Source organism: Larus michahellis, chromosome 2, assembly GCF_964199755.1.
Source record: "Larus michahellis chromosome 2, bLarMic1.1, whole genome shotgun sequence".
Lineage (NCBI taxonomy): Eukaryota > Metazoa > Chordata > Aves > Charadriiformes > Laridae > Larus > Larus michahellis.
In genome coordinates this window covers 13,827,862-13,854,812 of record NC_133897.1, presented here as the reverse complement: position 1 = coordinate 13,854,812, position 26,951 = coordinate 13,827,862, and the positions used below count along the sequence as shown (strand labels likewise).

The 26,951-nt window shown below is 34.4% G+C and overlaps 1 protein-coding gene across 7 annotated transcripts in view; it reads right to left on the bottom strand.

Moving 5' to 3' along the window:
- Window positions 1–26,951, bottom strand: part of PFKP (phosphofructokinase, platelet) — a 48,064-nt gene that overhangs the window by 7,385 nt on the left and 13,728 nt on the right. For 3 of the 7 annotated variants that reach the window (XM_074574191.1, XM_074574194.1, XM_074574196.1), the window contains 14 exons: window positions 24,334–24,411; window positions 21,950–22,139; window positions 19,262–19,427; window positions 18,513–18,557; window positions 18,303–18,411; window positions 17,770–17,865; window positions 16,224–16,316; window positions 15,726–15,851; window positions 15,065–15,129; window positions 14,293–14,362; window positions 10,750–10,896; window positions 9,823–9,893; window positions 9,297–9,384; window positions 8,191–8,343 (listed from right to left, as the gene is read on the bottom strand). In XM_074574191.1, the coding sequence (XP_074430292.1) occupies window positions 8,191–8,343; window positions 9,297–9,384; window positions 9,823–9,893; window positions 10,750–10,896; window positions 14,293–14,362; window positions 15,065–15,129; window positions 15,726–15,851; window positions 16,224–16,316; window positions 17,770–17,865; window positions 18,303–18,411; window positions 18,513–18,557; window positions 19,262–19,427; window positions 21,950–22,139; window positions 24,334–24,411 (1,497 nt within the window). Of the gene's footprint in view, window positions 1–2,334; window positions 2,488–8,190; window positions 8,344–9,296; window positions 9,385–9,822; window positions 9,894–10,749; window positions 10,897–14,292; window positions 14,363–15,064; window positions 15,130–15,725; window positions 15,852–16,223; window positions 16,317–17,769; window positions 17,866–18,302; window positions 18,412–18,512; window positions 18,558–19,261; window positions 19,428–21,949; window positions 22,140–24,333; window positions 24,412–26,951 lie in introns of all 7 variants that reach the window. The other 4 variants (XM_074574192.1, XM_074574195.1, XM_074574197.1 and 1 more) reach the window with 2 other exon arrangements.

The window sequence follows — 26,951 nt, the reverse complement described above, 5'->3', positions numbered from 1 at the left end:
TTATTTAGGTCCAGCTACCAAAAGATACATGTAATTTACTTTATAGATACTTTTATTTATATATTTGCATATGTGCATTTGTGTGTGTATGTATACACAGAACACGCATATATACACACACAAGCACAGAATTTACATGAATTTATTTAGAATATGGACTGACATTCTGTTACCGTAAGCAGGAAGTATCCCCATAACAAACTACATCACAAACGCCTACGCTGAACTTCTTTTTTTTCAAAATGACACTTTCTTTTACCTGTCTTGGATTTTACAGTGTCCTCAAGCACTTTACTTCCCCCTTCCAGATGTGGTTTCATAAAAATCTCTGCACAATACTGGCATCTGGCACATGGTAAACAGTAACATACTTATAAAAATCCCCATTACTTTTAACAGTGGCAGATGCAGTACTGAACTGATTTTAACTCATTTTAAAAAAGCTTCTTGGAACTGGTTGGATACTATGTGTTTAAGCTTATGATATAAAAAAAAAAAAATCTTGGCTTTAGACACTGAAGAAATAAATACACATGAGAAGATTTACTTCTTTTTGAGAGACTTGAAAGATCCGTAAATGCCAAACTTTCTAAAAACTTCTCCAGCTGCTGGTCGTAGAATGAAGTTTTCTGCCTTTTTGAGAATTTCTAAGCAAGGATGTAAATCGTTAGTTGCTTTTGGGATTAGTCTAGATTTATTTAAAATGATTCCTATTCCCAACTATAGAAGAGACATAGTAGAAACTTTCCACTATTCTTGCTCTCCCAGAATGACTGTGACAGAAATACCTGAACTCAGAAATGTCACAGATTCATTAATTCATATACTACTCCATAGGCTGGAAAGGCCAAATCTCAACACCCGATGCAGGTTTCAGAAGTTGAACATGGAGGCATGATGGCTCTCTGCAGAGGACTCTCTGGAATTCCATTGCTAGTTGAGCTTTCATATGAACTGAACAACTTCATGAAAAATCTGATATTCAAAACTTCACCAAATCAACAGTGTTCTATTTTTAGCATAAACTAAACATTCTAACCATAATGAAATTCAATAGATACAATCACTATTATTTTTTTACTGAGAGCATTACTGAAAGCTGTACAAATTCCAATTAAAATTAATAATAAAAATATTGAAATAAGAGGAAGCAGCAATACATGCAATCACTTTTTTCCTCATTTTGTTTTCACATTTTCACTTTTACATGTGCATCGCTGTTAGAAGTGATATCAGTCATAATCAACAGACTTAGCCTGACATTTATAGAAGTAGGTAAGGGGTAAGCAGCTAATGGAGTGGTAAAAGTACCTGTGTCTGCCTACGAACATACAGCTACAATTCACCCACACTCCATCTCAGAGATGCTGTACTGCATCTGTCAAAGACCAGGCCAAAATATATTCTGACACAGCTCTTTTAATCATCTACCAGAGTTTTTTCACTCTTTCTACATAAATATCGCTGTATCAGAGCAGGAAAACAAACCTGCATTTCTCAAACCCCTGGATCTGTATTCTGATTTTCTTGGCCAATTACTTCGTAATTAGTTATATGGATTGATAACGTCACGTTTGATAAGACCCAGAGCTGTTCAGAGGTTTACTGATCTGTTTGCGTTAGGCTTCAACTCGGTTCCCTTTGCTGCGGCTCCAGCAGACTCAATAGGATAGTAAAGAACCTAAAGAGTTCACACTGCATTTATGCCCAAGGGAGAAAGCTACGGCAGACCAAAACTAGAAAAACTGATTGTTCTGCCTGAGATGGCAAACTCATTCATAGCAAGTTCTGGCCTCTAACTGCTTCGTTAGCATCAGTGACAGACTTAACTGCTTATACTATGCATGTATTTATATGCACTTAATATATGTTAAGCCTAATGCAGTCAATGGGATTATTCATGTATTTAGTGTTAACCATGTACTTAAAATGCTCTACTGCACTGAGCTCAGTCATTAGCCCATGCAGTAAAGGTGGCATTTATTTTTAAAACACGTGCTTTCTTCTTTCATCTAAGTAATGCTGAGGAGCTATGTAAGATAAAAAACAAAATCCAAGCGAGCAAAATATTTTATTTTCAGTAAAAGCAAATGTCCTAAGCACTAATGCAGCAGTCTTGTATAACAAAACAGTGTCCCCAAGAGTTAAAAATCCAACATAATTAATTTTTTATTAGGTTAATTTTTAATCAGTCTCGGAAAATTTTTTAAGTATAAAACATAAAAAAACCAACAGTAACTGAATTATTTTATAAAACCAGACATTTGAACGTCTTTAGGTATGCTCATCTTATGCACTTTATCATCTTAACTTTTAAAAGATATGCAGTCTTACCTCCACAATAGCATTCAGGGCAGTGTCAGCACCAATGCTAAAGTCTGTGCCTGGCACATTGTTGCTAATAGTAGCAGGCAACACACAGATAGGTACGCAAAACTCCTCAAAGCGGGAACGTGCCTCGTGTAGCTGCAGACAACTTTCATAGGCCTGAAGCAGTGGTACAAGTATGAGTGATACATTCCTTGTCTTTGGGTTGCTCTGCTAATGACTCCTTGCATGTGATGGTAAATTTGGCTGTCCATTGGCCCATCTAAATACAATTGGTGAGATTATTTGGGGGGAGGGGGGGGATATCCTGTACATACCACAACAGTGCACTGGGGTTGCATTGGCACAATGCTCTTTGAAGAAACGCAGAAGATTAGTGCGAGTTAATACAGAGTGAACGTGAAGTGTGCAGAGCATAGAGGTCTGAAGCAGTTGGGCAGAAAAAGACAGCATAAAGGTAACTGGAAATCATTCCACAAGAAACCACTTAAAGAACAAAGTTTGATACATGTTAAGGAGTTTAGAAAGTTAACTAGTAAAACACCTACCCCTTGAAGGAAATGCTTAAAGAAAGATGCTTTTTTAAAAACTATGTTATCCTATAAAGTCAAGACACGCATCTACTTCCACCAAGAAAAAGGAAAAAAAGCTTTGCCTACATCTTCCAAGATTCTACCAGTATCACAATCTGCCTCTATGCACGCAGTATGGACATAGGCCCAGAAAAATCCAGGAACATGTGCACATGGATGAGTTAATAAAGTCTGCAAGTACAGTTCAAGGATCCTTTGAAAAGCAGCTGTAGGTCCTTGGGAAGATTCCAAACACTACAAAATAAATCATCATATGAAAAGGATTAGATGTTCCTAACATATGCCAAAGGTTAAGATTTTGCATCTGTTTTAAGTCAGTAAACATATTTTTAGTTACGTTGTTCCAATTCTTCCTAAACTAAACTAATCAGCATCTCTCATGATATTTGGCAATTTTTCAAACTACCTATGTAACGACTCTCCAGAAGAAAGCCTGATTACATAGTACGTTACTTTTTTCTTAATCTCTTTCTCCCAGTAAGGACTAATGTTCACAGAAGTCTCATATTTTCGATTTCTTAAATCAGTTCAGAGAAGCAAACTATTGCAGATCAAAATTAGATAGCTCTCTCCACAAATATCTATACAGTGACTGATTTAAGCAATAACTTAGGAGAAAACGATGGGAAAAAAATTCACCTGTGAGAGTTCTGCTCCACAGATTTTTTTTTTTCCTAGATAAAGCAGATCCTGTTCAATGGGAGGACAGGATACACGGTGATAGGTGCATAAGTGCAAACTGACTCGCCAAAGTCTATCTCTCATGTATTTTGTAAGTGCAACTTTCAATTTAGCTCAGTTCTAGGATGCATTTCCAGTTTAAGTCTAAAACCCAATCTAAAAGATTGTGCTTTCAGTCCCGTAGCTCTGAGAAGCAGTATAGCCAAAAGAGCAACAAATGGATATTTTTTTTTTATTATTTTTTTTTGAGTGGATGAGACTTCACTGATAAAATGTCAGTAATTACCTAGCCCAACTCAGCTCAGTCAGGCTGCTTTGAATTTTTCTTCGTACTGGAAAATAAAGATGTACACGGAGTCACAGTGGTTTGGTAAAACTACATGACTTCCCGGAGATCTGCAAAGCATGAGTTTCTCTAAAAAAGTTTTATACTGAGAATTTTGGGAAACCAAGTTGAAGGGAGATTTAGAGCAATAACTAACACAACTGGTTAGTCTGCATTTATGATATGTTAAGATTCAGGTAAGATATGTTTTACTTGCATTAAATATTGCCATTTTATTTGATGCAAGTGATCTCAGCAAACATATCCAAAGACCGTACCTTCACCAAGCATGAGCATTAGATAATTATATGCAACATCTTCGCATCACTGCAGCAAAATATGAAAATGCTTTCAATAAAGGGTCACTTAATAATTATAAAAGGGTAAACAAGTGATCGGTGGATTTAATAATTGCTTCACGATTATTTTTTGAAATTAAGCACCACAGTCAGATCATATAAGGATACTGTACTATGTCAAAAAAATGATTTAATCATTTCACACCCTTTTATTACATTTGTTTAATTAAAAAGGGTATTGCCATAACCAAGGATGCTCAATTAAAATACATGCAGTTAAGACAGACTGTGGTTTGTTGCAAAGGGATGCATTTACTGCCCTACCTTCACATCCAGCTGTTGCTAGGACTGAACTGGATGATAACTGAACTGGTTACCTAGCTTGGCCAGCCTAATTTTCAGCTTCCTAACAGGCTAATGTGGAGCCATATGCTAGTACCAGCACTGTTTGGGTACAGGAGCCTGTGTTTTTCAAGGAAACTGCATGGAGACTGCATTAAGGCAATCTAACTGTAGCTTTATTCACTCCTCAGTGAGAAAGTGTTTTCTTGTTGCTGTTTACTATTCTTTTTCTCACAAAACCAATTGATCACCCTGTATCCCCTTTCCCTTTGATGAAAGGAAAAGGTGGATTCTCAAAGAAACATAGTAGAGAGTTTCAGCATCTTCCTTGTTCACGTTCTATTTTTCTCGATAACAAGTTGATACCTTTTCTTTTCATTTCCCCATTTACTTCTACATCTCCTAAATCAAATGAATATTCTTCCATACCTTCTGGTTTATTCATCTTTCCATCAGTTTCTGCTAGCCCATCAGTAGGCTTTCTTTTCAAATTAAGTTGTCTCCTTTCCATGTTCTGTACCTTAAAGAGTCTAACTTTTTATTCATTCAGCTTAATTACAGAATAGGTTTCTGCTTTTTAGTTCCACCTGCAAAATGTATTGCTAATGCTTCTTTTTGATCAGTATTAAGTAATCCAACTTTCATTTAAGAAGAAGTTTCTATCTTTCATGATTATGGAGGAAAAAAACAAACATTTCTTTGTTGTCATATTCCAGAGGTCTGCTATCTGAAATATTATTCTATTAATTTCACTGGATTAGCAACGTGAAATTGAGAATATAGATATTTTTATTATGGTAGTTATTTTACTGATGCTTCTTTTCAGAGAAAAGTCAAAGTTCATGTTCTTATCCTGCAATCCTAAACCATTTATTTTGTTTACGTAGATACAGAGGCCTTAAGCATCCCATTTTCAGGAACAGAAACCTCCAGCTTTCCCCAGGCATTTTATATTGTTTTCATTGACAATTGTTCTCGCTAATATTCTGAAAACTGTGAAAAATACAGCATAAGATAAATTTGAAACACTCTTCAAAAGACAAACCAAATTCTACTATTCCGCTGATTACAAGCCTGTACTTTAAAATAAAAAATGGAAAAAATGGAGCATTTTAAAATGGCCATAGATTCTGTTATAGAATTAAATTCTAATTATTGAGAAATGTACCATCCACTATCTATGACTTAGGGAAATTCACACTCTTGCCTAATCTCGCATTCAGATGTTATGTATTTGTTGGCCAGGTTTTTATTGTTTTTCTTTTTAAATGCAGCATCTTAACACATTTTATCTCAAACGTCTCAAGGTACCATTTACATGCCTTGACAAGTTTCAAACAACTGACAAGTGTCTAGTAGTGCCAAACACTAACAAGGCCTCATTACCCATCAGAAATGTACTTACCTTACTAAAAGTTGTCAAGAACATAGAAGTAAGAGCAGTACCACAGAAAAACTGTGTGATGACATTTTGGTGTTCATAAGAGGTGCTTTTCTCAGAGCACTGAAAACTATGATGCATTTATTGACCTAATAGTGGCAACAGGAATAAAGATGCTATAAACTAGATCGAATGGACATTTATGTCCATATGCTACTCTCGTTTACCACAGTCAGTTGTATGACTTGGATTGAGCCTATCAGTCACATTTAATAGAGGGCATCATCACTATTGAACCTGATCTGAACATACAACACAGGAATGAAACGATCCATTTTTCATTATCAGTTTTGGTGAACCATGTTCAAACAATCAGAGCAGAACACTGACAAGATATCAAGCAGAAATGTTTCCCCGACACCAAAGTCTGCTCCTTCACAAAAAAAAAAAGACAAAATTTAATTTTCCATTGGACTGAATCTAAATCTTGTAAAGCCGTTGCATTTCATATTCATTTCAGAGAAAAATCTTGGGAAAATAAAATGCAAAAACACGACAAAAGCTATTCGTAAAAAAAAAAACAAACAAAAAAAAACCCACAACATTTTGAAAAGTTTTCAACTACTGCATTGAAAATATGGACAATACTGACATTTTATCATCTAATGAAGGCAGATGACATCTAGAAACCTAAAAATAATGCAAAACGCAACAAAGAGAAAGAGACTGACTGACTACAATATATCCCCTTACATGAAACAACCTATAAAAAGAAGTCAGTTAGTTAAACAAAGCTTATGAAGAAAAGAAAAGAAGAAAAGTAGGTGTTATGCACAATCATTTTACTCACCTTAATTTGTGATCAATCATTTTGGAGAGATATTTTTATTTACCAGAACTGGAAACAACATCAACCCTTATAACCTAAGTTGTCTACAAAGACTACGTTAAAGATAAATTTTAGTTAGCTTGCAGTCTTATTCAAGGCAATAGTTCAGGAAACTGAAGCTTCCTAACTGAAGAGTTTATTTCACTGAAGATAAAAATATTTAAGTTGGCATGGTAAAAAACCAAAACAAAAGAGAAGCAAAACAGGTGAAAATTATGATAGTGCTTTTGAAGTTAACAGCATTTGAGGAATCCTTCAAATTTCTGGAAATAATATCATGATTAAAATCTTCAAAAACATCTAAGCAACAGAAGAACTGACATTTAATTTTCAAAAGCAACTTTTCTTATTTTACATAAGTGCTATACTTGTTATTTTTTACTTTTAAAAATGCAGTTCAATACATACAATCAGTGAAAAATTCTACATTCGGGCTCCAACATAGCTGGAGACAAAAATCAGAAAGTGGCATTCAATTTTGAAGACAAATGCCTTATTAGGTCTTTGCTGTGTTTCAAAAAAACTATGGACACTCTGCAACTGTATTTGCAATACGTATGTGTCCACAGATTATGCTGAAAAGAAAAACAGAAAATTGAAGGAAGTGTAATATTACTAATATTGTTTCAAAGACAAAATTATGTCAGAATATATAGAAACATAATTGATCTTCTTAGCAGAGGTGTGATGGATTAATGCTGCTTAAGTGATTCAGATGAACTGTAAATGCACATGCCTGACAATTCAGTTTGTACGGTGTTTGACAATGCCTTCTCTCTGAGTTTAGTGTTAATCCATTTTTAATTTATATCATACTACTGGATTTTGGTTTTTTTAAAATACTTCAGAATACATCTCAACTGTTTTACTTAAATCTGTTACTCGTAGATTACATTTAATCCCTATTAGAGAAATATAGATCTCTATTACAGGAATAAAGATGTTACATAAACAAGGATCTCTTTCTGAACAGAACGACATTCTCTCAGCATTTGTTACAGCTAGGTATACTGATACTCTACATATAACAGGGATTTTTTTTCCTCTACAGTGCACCTAATGGTCATCAGGTTTCTTTCTTCCATATACAATAGATATATGCCATCTTATTTTGTAGTTTACAAATGTACAGGTCATTGTATTTTCAGAGGAAACCTAATGGAAGCATTTGGGATCCTAAACCTTCTCTTTTTTAAATAGGTATCATGAATGTGGCTATATCAAGTAACTTCATCATTTTCCAGATTACATTTCCAAAGTTCTGGTCTATAAAAATATCCAGTTCTAGCCAATTTAGTCAGTTTTAACCAGAACTGCTTTGTTAGTAAGCGCACACACCAGAATAGACTTACATCAGTTATAGTGTTCAGAGCAGTATCTGCACCAATGCTGAAATCTGAACCCGGTACATTGTTGGATACAGTTGCAGGAACCATAACCATTGGAACACAGAATTCGTCATATTTCTCTCGGGCAGCTGACAATTCCAGAAGTCCGAGGTACGCCTGTTGGGCACAGGCATTGGGTGAAAAGTTAGGATGAATAAAATAAGGGCAAAATTGGAACGATAAAATGGAAAGGGCCACAGGGGGAGCCATTTCTACCACAGCACACTTCAGCAAGTCAAAGCATTAAGGAACCACTAAAATCTAATACACACAAAAAAAGAAAGGATTAAAACCAGGAATACGTTTGAAAACAAACAATAAATAGAACATTTTTCAAGGGAACATATAATTTAGACATAACAAAGTGCTTTGTACAACACAAACATACTGCAAACTAGTTCCCCAATCTTCAGGTAGTGTTACTCCTCATTTAAAATCTTAATATTCCTGAACTATGTCCATGCCTAACAGGTTGGAAATAATGGATGATTCATTCTTTATCAAGAAGCAGAAAGCATGTTCTTCTCTGGGAAGAGCTGGCAAAATACTTTCCTGAATCAAGATTTCAAAAATGTATTATTTTAGTAAAATGAAATGAATGTCAAATACAGAAAAAAAAAAAAGAAAAATATATTTCTAGATCAATTACTGATTTTGAAATGCACTGTGTGAGAAAGAGTGACTTAAATAAAGGACCACAGTACAATTATTATTAAACGTCAAGAGCTTCTCACATGTTCTAAGTATTGATACAGTATAGACTGTAACTTGTACCAATGAAATAATTTTTTTAATATTTTTAACACAAAAATACTATCATACTATCTCACCTTATTTATCTATCTAGCACATCCCTGTTTCACAGTTACTAGTCACTGTCTTGAATGTCAGCTTTCCACAGAATCCGTGCTTGACAATACTTCTGCTCCTAAACACTATTTGTTGTTATCCTATCAAATATGGTTACAACCAAAGGCACTTTACATGAAGATTGGGTAAAAATTAAAACGGTCTATTCCTTTTGTTAGGAATTCTACTCTACGTAGACATAATTAGACATTTCAGTGTACCTCAAATCCACCGATAACCATAAGGGCGTTAATGTTGTTAGTGCGCATCTGGTCAGCAATCTTCTCCAAATATTTTGCAGGAAGAGTACTAAAAATTATTAAACCAAAAGAAAAATAAAAACAATTTACAGACTCTGCAGCAATAAGAACTAATTACTAAGCTGAAACAGTAAACTGAGGAGGCAATGCAATATTCTAATTTACATATTTATCCATACAAACAGTTCTTCCTGACAACCAGTAAGGAATCACGTCTAACTGTAAAGAAACTACAGGTTTGCAATCCTTTTAGAAGTGTAAGAACCCCAGGAAATTTTTAAGTTGAGGTCCCGACTACCATTTTCATTCTCTCTTCACAGTTGGTACAGTACTATAAAAATACTCAAGTTGGAACGTAACAATTTCTTTAAAAAAATAATAATTGAAGACTTAAAACATTCTATGGAAGGAAAAGAGCATGGAATAGTACACTGGTTATATAAAACACTAGAATTCATCATATCAATTGGCAAAATATTGACTTTACCGTTTTGTACCAAGAATTGATCCTCCTTGACCAGTCCAGCCTCCAACATATCCCCAGCTAATTTCCTTTATCTTTGAATAAAAGTAAAAAAGGAGATTCTGTTAAGTAATTACCCAATTACTTCTCTTTACATGCAGCAAACACCAGGTATTACTTAATGTAAAGCTGTTGGAACAAGTTGTTTGTCACAGACAGCACGAAAAATGAATTTGGCAAGGAAAGAAAACAGCATCAAGAAGTTAACTTAATTTCTCTTGAATTCTTACCAATCCAATTCTATCTATTTGTTTTTTCTTCCTCCAGACCATGACGAACCCTCCCCTCCTTGTTTCACATCGTGATCCTATTTTCACTTCCTCTCCTACTCAATCGTGAAACACAACAATCTAAAACTAGATCTCTGAAATTAGTTTTGGGACCTATGGCTCCAGCTAGGCGTAGAAATCATTAAGTCTTGTATCCAGTTTCTCTTCAGTATACCAACTGATGCTTAACATTTAAAACAGGGTAACAGAAGAATCTAACTCACCTGGAGGGGGGGGGAAAAAGCTACCTCCCTCAACAAGCACCACTGCAAAGTTTCTTTTAGCAAAGGAGCACAGATGCAACAACTCATTGCACAGGAACAGTGATTCTTCTGTCATTCTGTGGAAAACCTACCATATGTTAAACATTGACCAAAATTTGAAGGTAGGATTCATCTGACCTACTTTTGTAGTTCTGGAGCTTGTGATTAGCAATACTTATGATAAATTATTCTATAGACTTGAATAGTTGAAAAATACAGTTACAATTTGGGTTTTATATATCTTTAAGAAAGAAAAGAACTTATAGAATCGGTTGTCACAACAGTTATGACAGAACACACCTTCTAAGAACATAAACAAGGGTGGTGGGATGGGGTACATACTACTGTGTAATACTGACCTTCCCTCTAGCAAAACCTTCAAATCCATCAATGACAGCAAACATCTTATGGCCTTCAGTTATGCCAACTCTCACTGCAGCCCTCACTGCAGCATTCATTCCAGCTGCAGGAGCACCAACATTTAAAACTGCCACATTAAAATTAGTCTGCAAGAGAAAAATAATATTTAATAAGCACTTTTAATTTCTACACCATGGTTAATTTGTCCATTGTACACAGTTGCTAAATATTGGAATGTAGGAAATTTCAAAGCCCCTAAATCCATCCAAAATTTAAAGTTAACTAAAAGATACATACATGTTTCACCATTTGCAGAATATCACATGGAAACAAACAGTTTTAAAAAAGCATGTTTTTAAATAAGACTTTATGACATTTTCATTTGGTTTGCAGGTTAAGTTATTCAGGGTTTTATATTCTAGCTCAGCTACATTCAAGAAACGTAAAACACCCTGCATTATTCAACCAGTTTCATGTTATCAAAGCAGTAGTTGCTTGCAAAACCACCCAGAATAGCCAAGAAAAGAGTAGGAACTGATTCTAGCACCATAGCAGTTAGGTGTATATCATCAGTACCACACAAAGTGGAACAGATGACAACTTCTAAGTAAAAGTATCGGCCAGGTTTTTAGAGCAGCTGGCAATATAGCAGTAAACAGGAGCACTTAGCATCTTTCACAATACCATACATTTTCAGATTATGGCAGTTTTTAAAACATCTCCTAATGACTCAAAGTAACTGTGCTTATATACAGTGTTGCTCCAAGCGTAATGCATATCCCACGTAAATGGCTAATCTACTTAAATGGAAAAGTCTGAGGTATCAAATATACATTTGTAATTTAAACCACAGGCAATGTAAAAGAGAATGTTCTGTTTAAAAAAAAAATAAAAAAATTAATACATAATGTGTATTCCATACCTATGCATTTAGTCATTTAGCATTTATATTGCTTTGTTACCAATTGTACTCTAGAAAAAACAACTACGTCTAAATGGATGTAAGAATTACAGACTGAACAACACAAGTGGCCAAAATCACACAATCTAGCTACAAAATACTATTAAAAACATCTGTCTTGTTACAACAGACCCAACTCTAAAATCACAACAGTGTTCAAACTAAGAACGCTTTCTTCAATGGAATTACTACTTTATACCGATAATCATTTAGATCATGGATTCTTCCACAGAGGAAAAAAACTTCAATACTTGCATTAAAAAGAAAAATATAACAGAAAAATTACTCATAAATGTGCACTGTAGGGGTAAACAAAGCAAGAATGCTACTGTGTGTAAAATGCTAGTAAGCACCTTTGGATTAAATTTTAACTGCAAAGCATGAAATGCAGATCTTCTGTACATGAAATATTCCTTGAAATGGAAGGCTGGTTTCCAGATAAATCACAGGCCACTGTTTTTGATTAAGAAACGGTTAGCTAGTATAAATCACTAGTTTCATTGTCATCAATAAGTGCTGATTTACAACAGATAAAAATATAATCCATTACCAAAAAATGACAAAGGCATTGCAATTTATTAATTTTGTTTTATTTTTATAGCTTTGAAATTAATAGTGAGAGCAAAATATAAATAATTAAAACTTTACATGCCTGACCTTTGGGAAAGTTTAACCACTCTGTATGAATTTAGCAAATAGAATTTAAACGATAGCAAACTATGTAAGCAAAATGCAAGAAAACTTGACAGCCTAAGCTTATACACTAAAATTCATCATGCTTTAGGTCAGCTGGATGACCTTAAATTGTTTATAACTATTGACACGACAGAATTAATTGTAACAATTAGGTAATGATCATAGAACCTTTCAATTAAAAAAAAAAAAGAAAGAAAAAAAAAGACCCAAACCAGAACACGTGGGGTTGTTTTTAGCTCTTGTACAATCAAAGGATTGTAGAAATGCAAAAACACAAAACAAGCAGCAAAATATCTGTGTGCAGCAACAATGCTGAAGCAGAGCATTCGGAAGGCTCCACTGATCTGATCAGCTTAGCCTTTTCCTAAATTCCTGTGACATGCACATTTCATCTACTTTTTAATTCCCATCCAACCCCTTTTATTCAAGCACACAGATTTAGCTAGCGTGGTCAAATCCAAGTAGTTAATAAATACAAGAGACCTGCATTTCCTTCTAATGTCATCCATCACAAAAAGCTATGGCAAAGCTCTTTTAAAACAAAATACAGAAGTCCAATGCCAACAATGCTAAATTTGCATTGGTATATATATAAAAAAAAAAACAAAAACAAACACACACACCCCTGATCTGGCAAAGCAAATGTTGAATTCTTTAATCTCTTGAAGGTCAAACTTAGGTCCCCCCCTTTTTTTTTTTGTTTTTGAAGAAACTTACCTTTTTGGCAGATATATTTGAAATAGCTTTGGTCTATATACTTACTTTTACTTATGTTTAGGCTAAAGTAAAAGCATAATTTAAACTAGAGTTATTTTATCATAGTCTAGTTGAAAGCTTCTACTGTGACTTTTCATTTGTAACCAAGTTTCCTTCACTCTGTGAAGATTTCCATGACACATTACACAGTAATTTTTGTCAACTAAAATGGAAAGCTATGATTATGTTACTTTATATCCGCAGAATTTCTGAACAGATGTCATCTATTCAAATTAACTCTTCCTATTTTCAATGCAATTTTACTCCTTAATAATATTGAGAAGATACTATTAATCGTTATTCAAATATTTAATTGGAATAAAAAATTCCCCAAACCATAAAAGTAACATAATCATGCAAATAAGGTAACAAATCATCACAAACCACAATTAAGAGGAAGGAATTAACCAGTGCGATGACATACTCACCAACTATGGTCAAACCCAGAATCATTCAGTAAACCATTAACGAGAACAAAAAAATCCTGTCTGAAATTTGTTTGCACACAACATTTAGTGTCTATTTCCTAATAAATCCAAATTTCCTTATACACAACTTACAAACTACAAAGAAAAGAACTAAGTGCCCACCACTGTCTTACGCACAGTGACTTATTAGATCAGGTAAACGTAATTTATCTGTCTTCACTATTCCACCCCATGAATTCTTAGATACCCATGTTCTTGAGCAGTTTTGGCCTTCAAAAGGAAGGGCCAGAAGTCTTTTATATTGAATCTTCCTTCTTTATCCCAAGATTTTTAGACTCTTAATCATGATTACATCACCTTTCCTTCTCTCCGTGTTAAGGAACAGAGAGCATAACAGTAACTATTAGGAACAAACACTATAGCAATTGGGACCAGACATATATCCAAGACAGAAAGAAACTGTCTAGCACAAAACTTTCTACTTAGAATGGTGTTTCACTTTAAAAAAAAAAAAGTATTATTAAAGTTGTGTGTTGCAAGCATCTTTCTGCCATTATATTTAGCTAATTTTATAAAATATCCTATGGCATAGGTTTAAAAAGAGCATTAAGGCGACATGAGGGGGAGAGAAGAATAAAACCACTACTTATTGAGATACCCCAAAAGCAAACATGCATTGCACACTCAAAAAAACGCCCTACCTTTGGAAGCTCGGCATCTGGTTTTTTGTGCGACAGTAATTTGTAGGTGTTAAGGTTGTTTTCAAAGCTCCTAAATAAATAAGTAAGATAAAATAAATAAGATAAATTAAAAATGTAAGTTTTTCAACTCATAGTTATTTTAAGGAAATACTTGACTTTTTCAGAAACAGGTACGTAATATTTGGAACCAAATTATCACAAATGCAAAACATAACAAAAACTGGAAATAAGAGAACTGGAAAATACTCAATCCTGTAAGATAATAGTGAAAGAGTATAAAATAACTATATAACTGCCAAGTGAGTTTCACAGATTGGTGATAAAGCATTTTATTATCAAATGACTTAAAACAGAAAATACTCTGTTGACACATAAGAGTGCGGAATGTCTCCCTCCAATGTGACTGTTGGAAGACTACCAGCTACTTACAAACAAGCTCACAGGATTGGCCTTAAAATTTTTAATAAACAAACATATGGTTGCTACCAGTCAGCTCATACAACACAGCAGCTCTTAACTTTATGACTAGTTATCCTAGTATCAGTCACTAGCCTGACACAGTACTGAACTACAGTTTTCTTTGCTTTGCATGTTTTTATGCAGATAAGAATTTCAATTATTCTATTTAAGCAACTCTTCTTCTGTCTCCTCTATTAGTCTCAAATACATAAACCTATATGGATATTAAACTATTTAAAATAAAGCGTCAATTGCCAGCAGAACAGCAAAGCAATTCAGCTTTTCTAGAGCTGATACAAGTCATTGGCCATACCTTCCACGAAGCCTCACAGCTTCAACAAATCTTCCCTCATCCATGGCTTTCTGGACTTCTTGAGTCTTGAAAAAACAAGTCGATTACTCAATATGTTTAAAAAACACATGAAGTTGATTATTGAATATATTCCAGTAAATACATCATTCTGAAATAGCTTTCCAAAGTGAAAAAAGAAATACTGACACTTCATTAATTTATGAGCTACCTCTTATCACAGCATAAATTACAGTGGACAGGAGAAGAACAAAGTAGAAGCTGATATGTAAAGCCTTCCTGGGAAAACAAACAAACAAACAAAGTATCTATTTTGTGCTTTCTTTTTTCAGTTTAAGCTGAACAGTGTTCCAGCAGAAAACCGACTGTTGTGAATAACATGTAAATGTATGCAAGCATCTGAAGAATTTGTTGTAGCAATAAAAAGAGAAGATCTGAGATGAATTTTAAAACAAATTAAAATATATACGTATTTCCTCTTTGTTGGTAGTTAGCAAATAAGTAATAAAACCCAGAGAACACACATGAAGTTCATTATTCCCAAATGTGGGAAATTTCTGCACACATTCCCACTAGTATTTTAATGACAACAGACAATTACTGTACACAGTGGTCTGTTGTAGTTAATGAATAACTATAAATTGGCATTTTGCCAGAAACTCACCATCTGCACACACTCCATCAAAGGCAGACGGACAGCCTGGTTTCCAGACAGGGACACGACACAGGCAGGGGTAGCTGGAGTAGCTTCTAAAAGGGCAAGCACAGCTTCCACACCCATACGACTTGCCTGAAAATAGACATTGTTTGAATGTTCCATCAAGCACTTAAAAGCACAAGGCTGCACATTACAGAAATGGCCGTGATTTCTCTGTAAATCAAGGTAAAACCAATTATTCCTTGGTAGGTGGAAATGTCGCAGGCTGTTTAATACTCTTAAGTATGGACGATTGTTCTTGCAGCTTTGTTTTTTATTCCAAATACAGATTCTTTTACACAAAGTCCTTCACTATTCTGAATTTCAGCTATTCAGGCAGTTAATGTGAGATAGTAATTAGATTTGTCAAGTTAATCAGGTAAAGAACTACTCCACCCCCAAATAAAGAATCAAAATGTACTTGTACCATGGTGTGCCACGAATGATTACTTTAGGTTCACTCACCAAAATTCTGTCAAAAGCTGAAGGCGTTCCTCCTCTTTGCACATGACCCAAGATAGTTACTCGGGTGTCAAAACCGAGACGCTGAACCACAAGCTGCAAAGAATTTCAAAATACAGTGGGTTTACCATCATCATTATTTTATATATACGTGTTAGCATTACTCTTCTTTACATGCTATTGGAATAATAAAATTCTACACATACTATACATCAGTATGTCAATAGCAATGAAAACACTACAAAAAGTTAAGCCAGTCTTCAGCTTATTCCGAACTAGAACTAAACTCCACGTTCCTAATTCAAAGGAACATTTTAGTTATTAATGGCAAAACAGTGGCTCAGATTGCAATGCTTTTAACTGCAGTTATACTGGCTTCATTATGCACAGTCCTCAGCCTTATAAAAACAGGTCTAAACATTATAATTAGAATACTTGAAAGACATTCAATTACAGTGTTTTATTCACTCTGTGTTTCATCAACGTGCAGGATTACGCATCCCAAAAGATTCTGAGCAAAACTTTAGTGAAGATGACTTTTAGCTTTAATAGATGAGGCTTTTAAAACTTGCAGTAAAAAATAAAATAATAAAAGTATTTAATTCAGTCAGACTTTCTTTCCGTATCCTCCGTTATGTATCAAATATTAAGCCACAGAAAGACATATTTTATTAATTACATGCTTCAGTGAGCACGTAAGGTTAGGAATAAGCAATGAATACCGTAACGCGGGGAAAAAAAAAAATATACAAAATCTTAGTTTATACAAAATTTTAGTATTTACAAAATCTTCTGTCCCTGGTATTTATAGTTTTTGAATGTTTTAACTGTCTGAAATTTGTAGCAAGCAAATAATGTTTCTTCCATAAATGCATAATAGCTATCTGCTGTATGTATGCTTAACACCACTCGGCACTAAATTTTGCAAAGTAAAAGTGCAATTCTGAATTAAGAGTCAAAGATTACTCTCAAACTGACAGCTATGGAAAACAAAACTTCACAGTCACAGATAAACCCCTGGTATAAAGTCAAAGTGTCATAGTTCCTTCCTGCCAATGACTATTTTTCAACTTCTTAAGGAACCCTTTCCAAGAAAAGCAGAATAATTTCAGCTCAAAAGTTTTTCTTAGACACCAATGAAATTTTTGGCAAAGCAACCATTAAGAAAAAAGTGACAAAACTTTGTCCAAAGTAGACAGTATTATTTCACTGTGGGACAGACTATTATTAAAATTTTACATGAAATACAAAGTAAAATAGGATTGTAATTACTGATTTGAGCTGATTTCAGACTCTCTACCCATGAAATAGGTGTTTTGAACTGTTATTTTAAAAGGAGAAAAGGTTCTAATTAGCAGCCACTGAAATCATTCCCCCTTAAGTGGACTAGGGATTCAGATAATAAAGCACAAATATGTAATACAACTGGCAAGCTGTGTGATAAGCTACTTTAGAGGAACAGATTTACTTTACAAAAACGTTATTGATAGTAAAAAGCCCTATCTTAAGAACAAAACATAAAATGCATCATAAGGATATTGACACTTACATCCTTAACCTTCTCTGACGTTATAGGCTTGTTATGGCAATCAATAGCTCCTTCAGCTACAATAATAATATTCAGCCTTTTCTTTCGTGCACGATTCTATAATAAAAATAAAAGCACATCCAAATAATAAGAAAAAATGAAAGACATTTACAGCACGATTTTATAATCAATTACCATACATTAACCTGCTAGGATTTGAGGAAATATTTATTACACTTGATCACTTCAGAATTCTCACGCATTTTATCTTCATAGAGGTCTTTTTATTGATCAAGTCAAATGTTTTATATCAAAATAATGGGGAAAGGTACACACACTGCTTATATAGGAATAGTTTTATTTAATCCCTAGAGTAAGTCATTTCTTCAAAGCAATCAGAGAATGCAGGAAAATAATTGTTTAAAATCAAATAGTCTTATCTATGACACCAGAAGCAAAGACTTGCTGAAAGTCCTGATCACACGTTTAAATCACTGTTTTCAAACAAACATCTGCAAAGATGTCAAGAAATCCCAAACATAGTAACAGATTACCTCTGAAAGCTTAACACACATTGAATCTTCCCATCCTTCTTCTGGTGGGTATTCAGGAATAAATACCCAATCTGCACCACAGGCTAAGGCACTAACAAGAGCCAGATACCTAATAAACATAACAAATGATTAGACATTTATGGTTCAGATTTTTTGATCTTTCGTAATTATATCTGTTTGAGACATAAACTGCTGAAGTGTCATACATACCCACAGTGTCTCCCCATAACCTCCAGAACGAATGTCCTCTGATGACTGTAAAAGAAACAAATTAACTTCAACACTGGAACTCAAAAGTCCAGTCCAAATTCTTCAAACAAGAACGTGGCATCAGGAAATAGCCTGTGCTCTCCATGCTTACCAAACACAGATTTCATTAGCAAAATAGAAGGCCATATTAAACAACATATTTAAAATTATGTATCTTCCAACCCATAATTCTTCTAAAACATGTAAGGGCAGTTAGGAAACAAGAGGTGAACATTTACTAGAAATGTAAATGATGCAGACTCAGAGATAAGAATTGTAATGATACAGCTATATTAAAAAAATAATTTAAAAAATCATTTAATCACTTAAATTTTACCTAGGGAAAGTTTATATACAAACAGAAGGTACTTTGTACTATTCAAAGTGTGTCTGGATCTTCTTTAGGTGAATATGTCTGGGAAAGACTAAAAACATATTAAAAAGCCAAAGCCTGCCCGTAAAGCTGATGCAGCCTCTACAATCAGATGCTTGAAGTGCAGCCATGACAGGAATGAAAGAAAAAAAGAAACCGAGACATGTGAAAGATGCAGCCAAAAAGAGCTTTTATTCTCACTCTAGAAATACTACCACCTAACTTCTATTTAAAATTAACTTATATCCTCCACTATTGTATGGCAATAGGAAACTTAAGATTTGAAGCATTAAAAACTATGTATTTGTTATAGTTTTCTATAATATGCACAATTTACCTTTGAGCAGTGGTCATGATGGCATCCACAACTTCAATGATCCTGTGCAAGGCTGAGTCAGTACCTATGGTCATATCAGTGCCACAGAAGTCATTGTCTATGGATCCAACCATTCCCACAATGTTAAGGTAAGCATATTTCTTAACAGCATCTTCATCAATCTTTCCTGTAAAGAAGTACCCAGAGTAGTAAGATTTTCTTTTTTTAAAAAACATTTTAGACATATTGTTTCGGTGCTCTACTTTTGTAAATTAAACATATCCAAAAATTAAATTATGCTTAGATATTTTAGGTAACAAGGTTAGTCAAAACTACAAACAAAAGCCAATCAAACAACCAAACAGAAGAATCCTGCATAGAACTCCTTACAGTAAGGAAGGAAACAAGAGCTTTTCAGTCCATTTCAGTGTCAAAAGATTATCAGGTTTTATAACCAACCTTAAAATTGATGGTTTGGACTTAAGTAATAGCATTCAAACTGTAGTCCCAGTGTATGACGTGAAATGAAGAAGTAAAAGGATGCAAACTGGATGTGTTTATGGGCACATGTAAACAACCAAACAACCAGCATTAAACTTTTGAAGACTTCTTTTCTGCAACACTGAAAGGCTCTGATTTCATTATTAATAAGCAGACAGAATGAAAAAGCTCCTATTCAAAGACTTAGTCTGTGTCTCCCAAGACATCAGTGAAAATACTGAATCATCCAAGAGGTCTAAAGGATCTCAAGGATGAAATACCTTAGCACTTAAGTGCTTAAAACTACCTTAGTATCTGTGGATGTGATGGTAATAAACATAATGCCAAATTTTTAATATGGGATTCAAGAACTATGTATCAGTGTGTTTAATGTCTATACTAGAGAAAATAGTAGAAACCATAATGAAAAACGTAACTAATGTCCATAAAGATAAATACAGCATTCTGAAGAAGAATGAAAATGTTTTCTATGAACGTATACCATGCATTACAAACCTTTTCTAGAGTTCCAAAGGTGACTTAATAATCACATGAATAAGGGATATCTGGTTGGCATATTCTACTTAGATTTCCAAAAAGCCATTGACAAGGTCTGTCCTCAAAGGATTTTGAGGAAACTAAGTAGCCATAGTATAACAGAGAAGGCTTTTGCATAGAATAAATAATGTGAAACAGAGGATAAAAAATACGAAACAGAGGGCAGTAGTAAATGCAAGTTCTTGTATCTGAGGAAGGTAACCAATAGAGTTCTACAGGAATCTGCGCTGTTCAACATACTCAGCAATAACCTAGAAAAGGGAATGAGCAGTAAGGTGCCAGAGCTTACTGATCAAACTGAATTATTTCGTTCTAAAGGTGTGGAGTGTCTGAGAAGAAATGAAGACAACTAGCAAGACACAGTGAGCAGTAAAGTATCAGATGGAATTCACTGTAGATAAACGTAAACCAACACACATGAAAAATGTACCCTAACATCACAAACAAAATAGTGCTATTTTCAGCATAATAGTACAATAATGCTGTTTTCATTAATCAATCAGCTTCAATGCTCGATAGCAGTCAAAAAAAAAATCAAAACATTAGAAAATATTAGGAAAAGAATAGAGAACAAAACAAAGTTCATTATACTACTGTGTAGATCCATGGTTTGCCCTCATCTTGAATACTGGGCGCAGTTGTGGTCCTCCCCACCTCAAAAAGGACATGGTAGAACTGGAAAAGGTTCAGAGAAGGGCAACAAAGATGATCAAAGGTACAGAACTTATACAAGGAACACCTAAGCAAACTAGGACTCTTCCATCTAGAAAAAAAGAGATGATGAAGGGAAAATAAGACAGCTGTAAAATCTCAAGTGGCATGCAGAGAGGAAGCAGGATTGACCATTCACTATTCTAACACAAAAATTATAGGACATCAAATGAAACTAGAAGCCATCAGGATCAAAATAAACAGAACAAGATTCTTCACGATCTTCATCATTCAGTGAAGGTGTATAACTCCTTGCTACACAATGTTTTCAGCAAAAATCTTTATGCTTTCAAGGAGACTGTATACATTCATGGAAGAGAAATTCATTAAGGACTGCTAACAGCATCTGGTTCAGGAAGCCCTGAAGACAGAAATGGATGGAACCTATCAGAGTATTTATATATTATGAATAACATATAGCATCCACACAGCATTATTTAGGCTTGTTCTGTTCTTCTATTCTTCCCTATACATTCTCTTGGATGCTATCAAAGATAACTACTGAGCTGGATGCACTTTTAGCAACAGCCACTTAATGTTCTGATCTTAAACAGTGATATATAGGCAGGAAAGCATCATGATTTACTAACAACCAAGTGTGTAGCTTCTTGTAGGAAAGGAATTACCATCTCAGTTTGCATTTGACGGCAAAGGGCTTTTCAAGCAGAACGTTCAAAGTTCAGGCCCTGAAAATTAGTCATAATGGGGGGAAAAAAGCCACACAGACAGTTACCCAGTAACTTATTTGGCCTTTTTGAACCTTTATGATATATAAAGAGAGGACGAACAGAAATCAAAACCTATTACTTTATGAAGAACCATGTAATTTCCTAGAATGTATGCATTTGATTTTTGAACTTAAGAAATATCCTCTAGATATAATTTGTGTATGTATAGTTAGGGTACATGACTTCCCTGGAGACTGGACTAGAAGTTTAGAGAGTCTAAATGCAAACTTACCTTTCTGTGCCAGTTCTTCTAGAAGTCCACTCCACTCCTCACGGAACAGATTGGCACCAGTTAAACTACCATCTCCGCCAATCACACAAAGATTAGTGATTCCTCTCTGAACCAAGTTGTAGGCTGCTTGCAGGCGGCCTTCCCGGGTACGAAAGGATTTGCAGCGTGCACTACCAATAACTGTGCCTCCCTAGAAAAAGAAAGTGTAACGGTTTTAATTTACAATCCGTATTTTACTGTGTTTTTTTTTTTTTTTTAAGATGGATTAATGATGAATGGTTATTTCGCAGCATAACCTCCATATTCAGTTTTACGCTGAGTAAAAAGTAATGAAAAACAAAGAATTATCAAACCTGTAGAAAATGATGCGGATACACACACCAGGGAAAAGGGAAAAAAAACCACTCAAAAATGATTGATAGAGGCTACTCTTGAAAGAAAATGTTAATGATTTGGGATTAATTTCAGTTGCATTCCAATTAATTATCTAATTATTATTTATACGTTATGACAATAGTAAAGGTGATATGATACTAAGTAGTTAAGAATTTAGATTAATTTGCTTCAAGGCATGATGTTTTTCCCCTAATATCGTGAAATATATAAACAATAACGGAAAAATGTATCCCTAAACCCTAAAATTAGTATTTATTGTTATTCCACAAAATTGCGGAAAGAACTGCATCCACATTTAGTGCCATATGGATCAGATTAATGTTAAATTTTCTGTTTTATTATTTTTTCTCCTGTATTCATTAATATGATTTAAAGACCTTCCTCCAAAAATGGAAGTTATTCTTTTCAAAAAAGACTGAAGCACCGTGTCACTGAAAGTTGCTGGGCAACTTGCTGAAAAAAAGTTATTTATAAATCTTCTATGTTTATGTTGTTCAGAAAAGTCTAGATTTTGCCCTATTTATTGTCACAGTAAAAAATTAAATTAATTAGGACTGCAAAAACTTTATTTTCCTGCAAACAAATCTGGAGATGATTACTTCACTTTTGCACAAACATTTCCTTCACTTCAACTTATATCAGTCATGCCAATCTAATTTTAAGCTCAAATCTGTAGAGGCTGTACTGGTATGATATGCCATATGAGTAGGTGTTTCAGCTCTCAAGCCAGTCCTAGGCACTGTTTTACTGTCTATGTCACACTACACAAAAGCTGCCAGTGGAAGAAAAACAAGAAGTGGAACAGAAGCAGTTCAGCTTTCTCCACAGACAAAAAAGTACAAGTGTACACATGGAGATGTTCTAAAAACAACAATCGTGACTAAAAAAACATATCTAAACTATGTATTTTCATACTTAAAAAAAAACACAGTTGTAAGTGGAAAAGGGACTATGTATTTGAGACAATGTACTACAACTTGTTCTGATTAAACAGAAATATAGGTCGGGCTGAAAAATCTTTTATCAAAACAACTAAACACATTCTTCAAGACACATCCTCAGCTTCACTGTTGGTCTGTTGAATTCCTATCAATCAGGCTGAGAATGGTGTTATTCTTACAGAATGTATGCCATATACATACATAGGATGCCTACTTCCTGCTCCTGCCTATGCTCCTGTGTGGCTTGGCCATGATGTCTCAATTTTCTCTTAATTATAAGATCACAGATTCTACAAGACAGGGGATTGAAAATTACAACTAAAAATCAAAACATATGTGGACAAACTACGTCACAGTATTCCAGGGCATTTGTTTGTTTAAAAAAAAAAAATAATCTATTTTTCTCTCTGCTAACTACTTTATGTCTATTATATTAGCTTCACAGAAAGCTCCAAAGAAACACACGCTTCACCTGGAGGTAGTTTTCAGAAAGCTTGGCAAGCACTACGGCCTCTTCGCCAAACATAGCATCTGCTCTGGAAGAGGCAACATTACCATGCTGACGAAAAGTATAAGGAGATCCAAATGGCCACCTTGCAGAACACACTAATATAAACGTACAGTCAAAGTCACTGCTATTATCTGAGCTCTGGAGAACTATACTGTAATTACACCCATTACTATAATTCTAAATCCACTTACAGAGGAAGCAACAGGGTTTCGTAAGAAAACACTTGCCTTACAAAACACGGTTGTTTCATATTTTGGCTCTATAATGTCTTTTTTATTAAATATAGGCGTGTCAATATGGAGGACAAAGGTTTTCAAGATTATTTCTGTTCACCAAATACAAGACCACACAAAGATCTTTGGGAAGTGTCAAACATCCATACTGTGGAAATCAAGCTCTGCTAAAAGTGGTTGTGCCAGTCACTCAGTCATCACAGAATTTGAATGCATAATTACAGTAATTGCCTGAATCTAGAATTTTGTTTCCCTGTTTAAAGAGAGAGGGTTTGGGTCCCACTCCCACCCCCTAACACTTACCACTTGCAGGATACTTGAAACACTTTCCCATGAAACTTCTACAATATTATCACCTCCATCAACCATTCCCTGGTAACCCTGAAAGAGAAAAAGTATTTCAGAGGTCTGATTTGAAAAGCTGTGTAACTTTTCCACTGCAGTAATACTCACCATGTACATTTTAATGCAACTTTAAGTAATTAAAAACACCGAATAACAAAAATACTCGATTTAAATAAAACAATATTCTGGCAGGTATAACAACAGGGGAAAAAAAAGCCAAACAAATCCTCTTCCTAAAAGATCAGTTCCAAAGACAACTTCAAGATAAAGTAATACTTTACACGGATTACAGAGCTTATAAACTACAATGGCAACATATTCCTCCTTTCTTGGAATAAATATACAGTTATTTTTTAAAAACTACAAAGACAGGAGAACTTTGAAAAGCATTATAAAATGTGCTTCCTAAAAACATAACCTCAGCCTGAGGTCATGATCTTTGAAAAATATCTAACTTTGTAACACTTTGTACACTTTTTCCCTCAAGGTAGGTATAAGCAAAACAAAACAAAGAGCAACAATGAAAAATTTTTCATAAAGGAGGAAGAAATCAGGTCACATGATCTCTGTTCTTTTTTGCAGGCAGTTACACAATAAAAGATGAAAGAAATTTAGTAGAAAAATACAACTTTTAGTGATACATTTAAGAAATGCTTAAAATCTTAACTCAAATGGTCTTCAGAAAGCTATGCATGCAGTAGTATATAAAGAACTACACTTGGTTGAAAGAAGGAAAACTACCCAATGAGCAGCTGAACAGGTTTGTTATGCCCGGCTTCATTAACTCTATGCATAAACATTAGCAGAAAGGTAGTGACAATTACAGATTCTTTTCCATTAGGTAATATGGTGAACACCGATTTTTTAAAAAATAAGAAAATACAGCAAATGTCTCACCTGCAAAAACCTAACTGATACAGACACTAGAATAAAACTGGAGTTACCATTCAACTTTTTGACATTTATTTAAATCCAAAGGGAAAAAAACATGCTAGTTTAACGAAAAAACAAAACAAAACAAAACACCACAATCAAAACCCAGCCAAAAAAAAATCAAAAACCACTGAACAAAAATAAACATGACTATGGTTAAGTCTCCATTTTTAGACTATGTGTACATGTGGATAATCATAGTGAGGAACAATTAGTTCATCTTTCTTCTGTATGCAGTTCTTGCAAGACTGCACATATTTAGTTTCACAGTTCTCAGTCATAAATGAGGTGGAACTAGAAATATTAGAGAGTTTAGAAGACAGCTAAACTGACATTATAAGCTGGAGACACTACTTTGGCACAATCTAGACTATATGTAGATTTTATCCAGTAAGCAATAACTTGGAAATGTACTAGGCCTACGCTGGCTTAAAATGAATGCTATATCATACTTGGACTCAGCAAGAATACAAATTACTCAGATTAAGTTTTCTAGGATTCTAGTACAGATTCCAAGAGGAAAGTTTAACAGTTTCTGCACAGTGAATGAATTTACATATAAGATCATCAAGTAACAGTAAAGAAACAGCTAAGTGGAAAACAACCTATGTCTCTGATTTCTATCATTCAGCAGATCTTTTCAATATTATGTACACTCTCTAGATGACTTTGATATTTATCTAATGTATGCATATACTGTCTTGTATACTAATGTATACACATAATGACTTGAAGCTAAGACATTATTTGCACAATGCATTCAAAATTAGACCAAGTTAGAAAAGAAATAATGCTTAATCTACATATCAACTTAAAATAAAAAAAAAAAAAAAAAATTATTTCTCAGATAAAGTGCAAACCTCTAGACAGAAACATTACAGAGGATCCAACTGAGCTTGATGAAAGCTAATAAATTAGTAATTTCACTTATCACAACTTTGCTTGTTTTTTTGTTTTTAAAGCAAAGAAGATGATGTTCCTTGTATCATTCAGTAATAGACTGAAAGCTTCTCCTATCGGTGTTCCTATTGGCAACTACAACACAAGATTGATAGGCAACAAATCCTGAAAGAATAGTGTGATGTTGCATCCTAACTCAGTTCGTAACACTGCCTATAGTAAGCTGTACCACAAGCTGACAAAAATATACATAGTTCACATATTTGCTCCAACCATTCACCTTCCATTTTCACTTGAGAAGAAAACTAGACAAAGTGGATCCAAGAAAGTATTATATAAAGTAAATATATACATAATTATATATGCATTGTGAGACTCATGGATGAAAATTCCCCATTTGTATTTTATTAACAAATCTAAAACACAGGGAATAGCAAATGGATGAACTACTATTTGAAATTGTAAGATTTGAAACACCTTACAGCTAGGCTAAGGATGAGCTATGACAGACCGCTGCACCCTGCATCTTTACAGCAGAAAGAACTCATGCATTCAGGTCAGGACTCCACATTGGTTCTACTTTCTCTGTGTAGACAAGCGAGAATATTAACGACTCCTCCCACTACAAGGTAAGGACAAGGAGCTTTTGGAACAGGCCTGATCCATTTTGGCTGTTACATTAGCTTTTCCTAACTCAGTTCTGCTTGCCAAGTAATGTATGTAAGCTAGCTCCGAAAAACGTA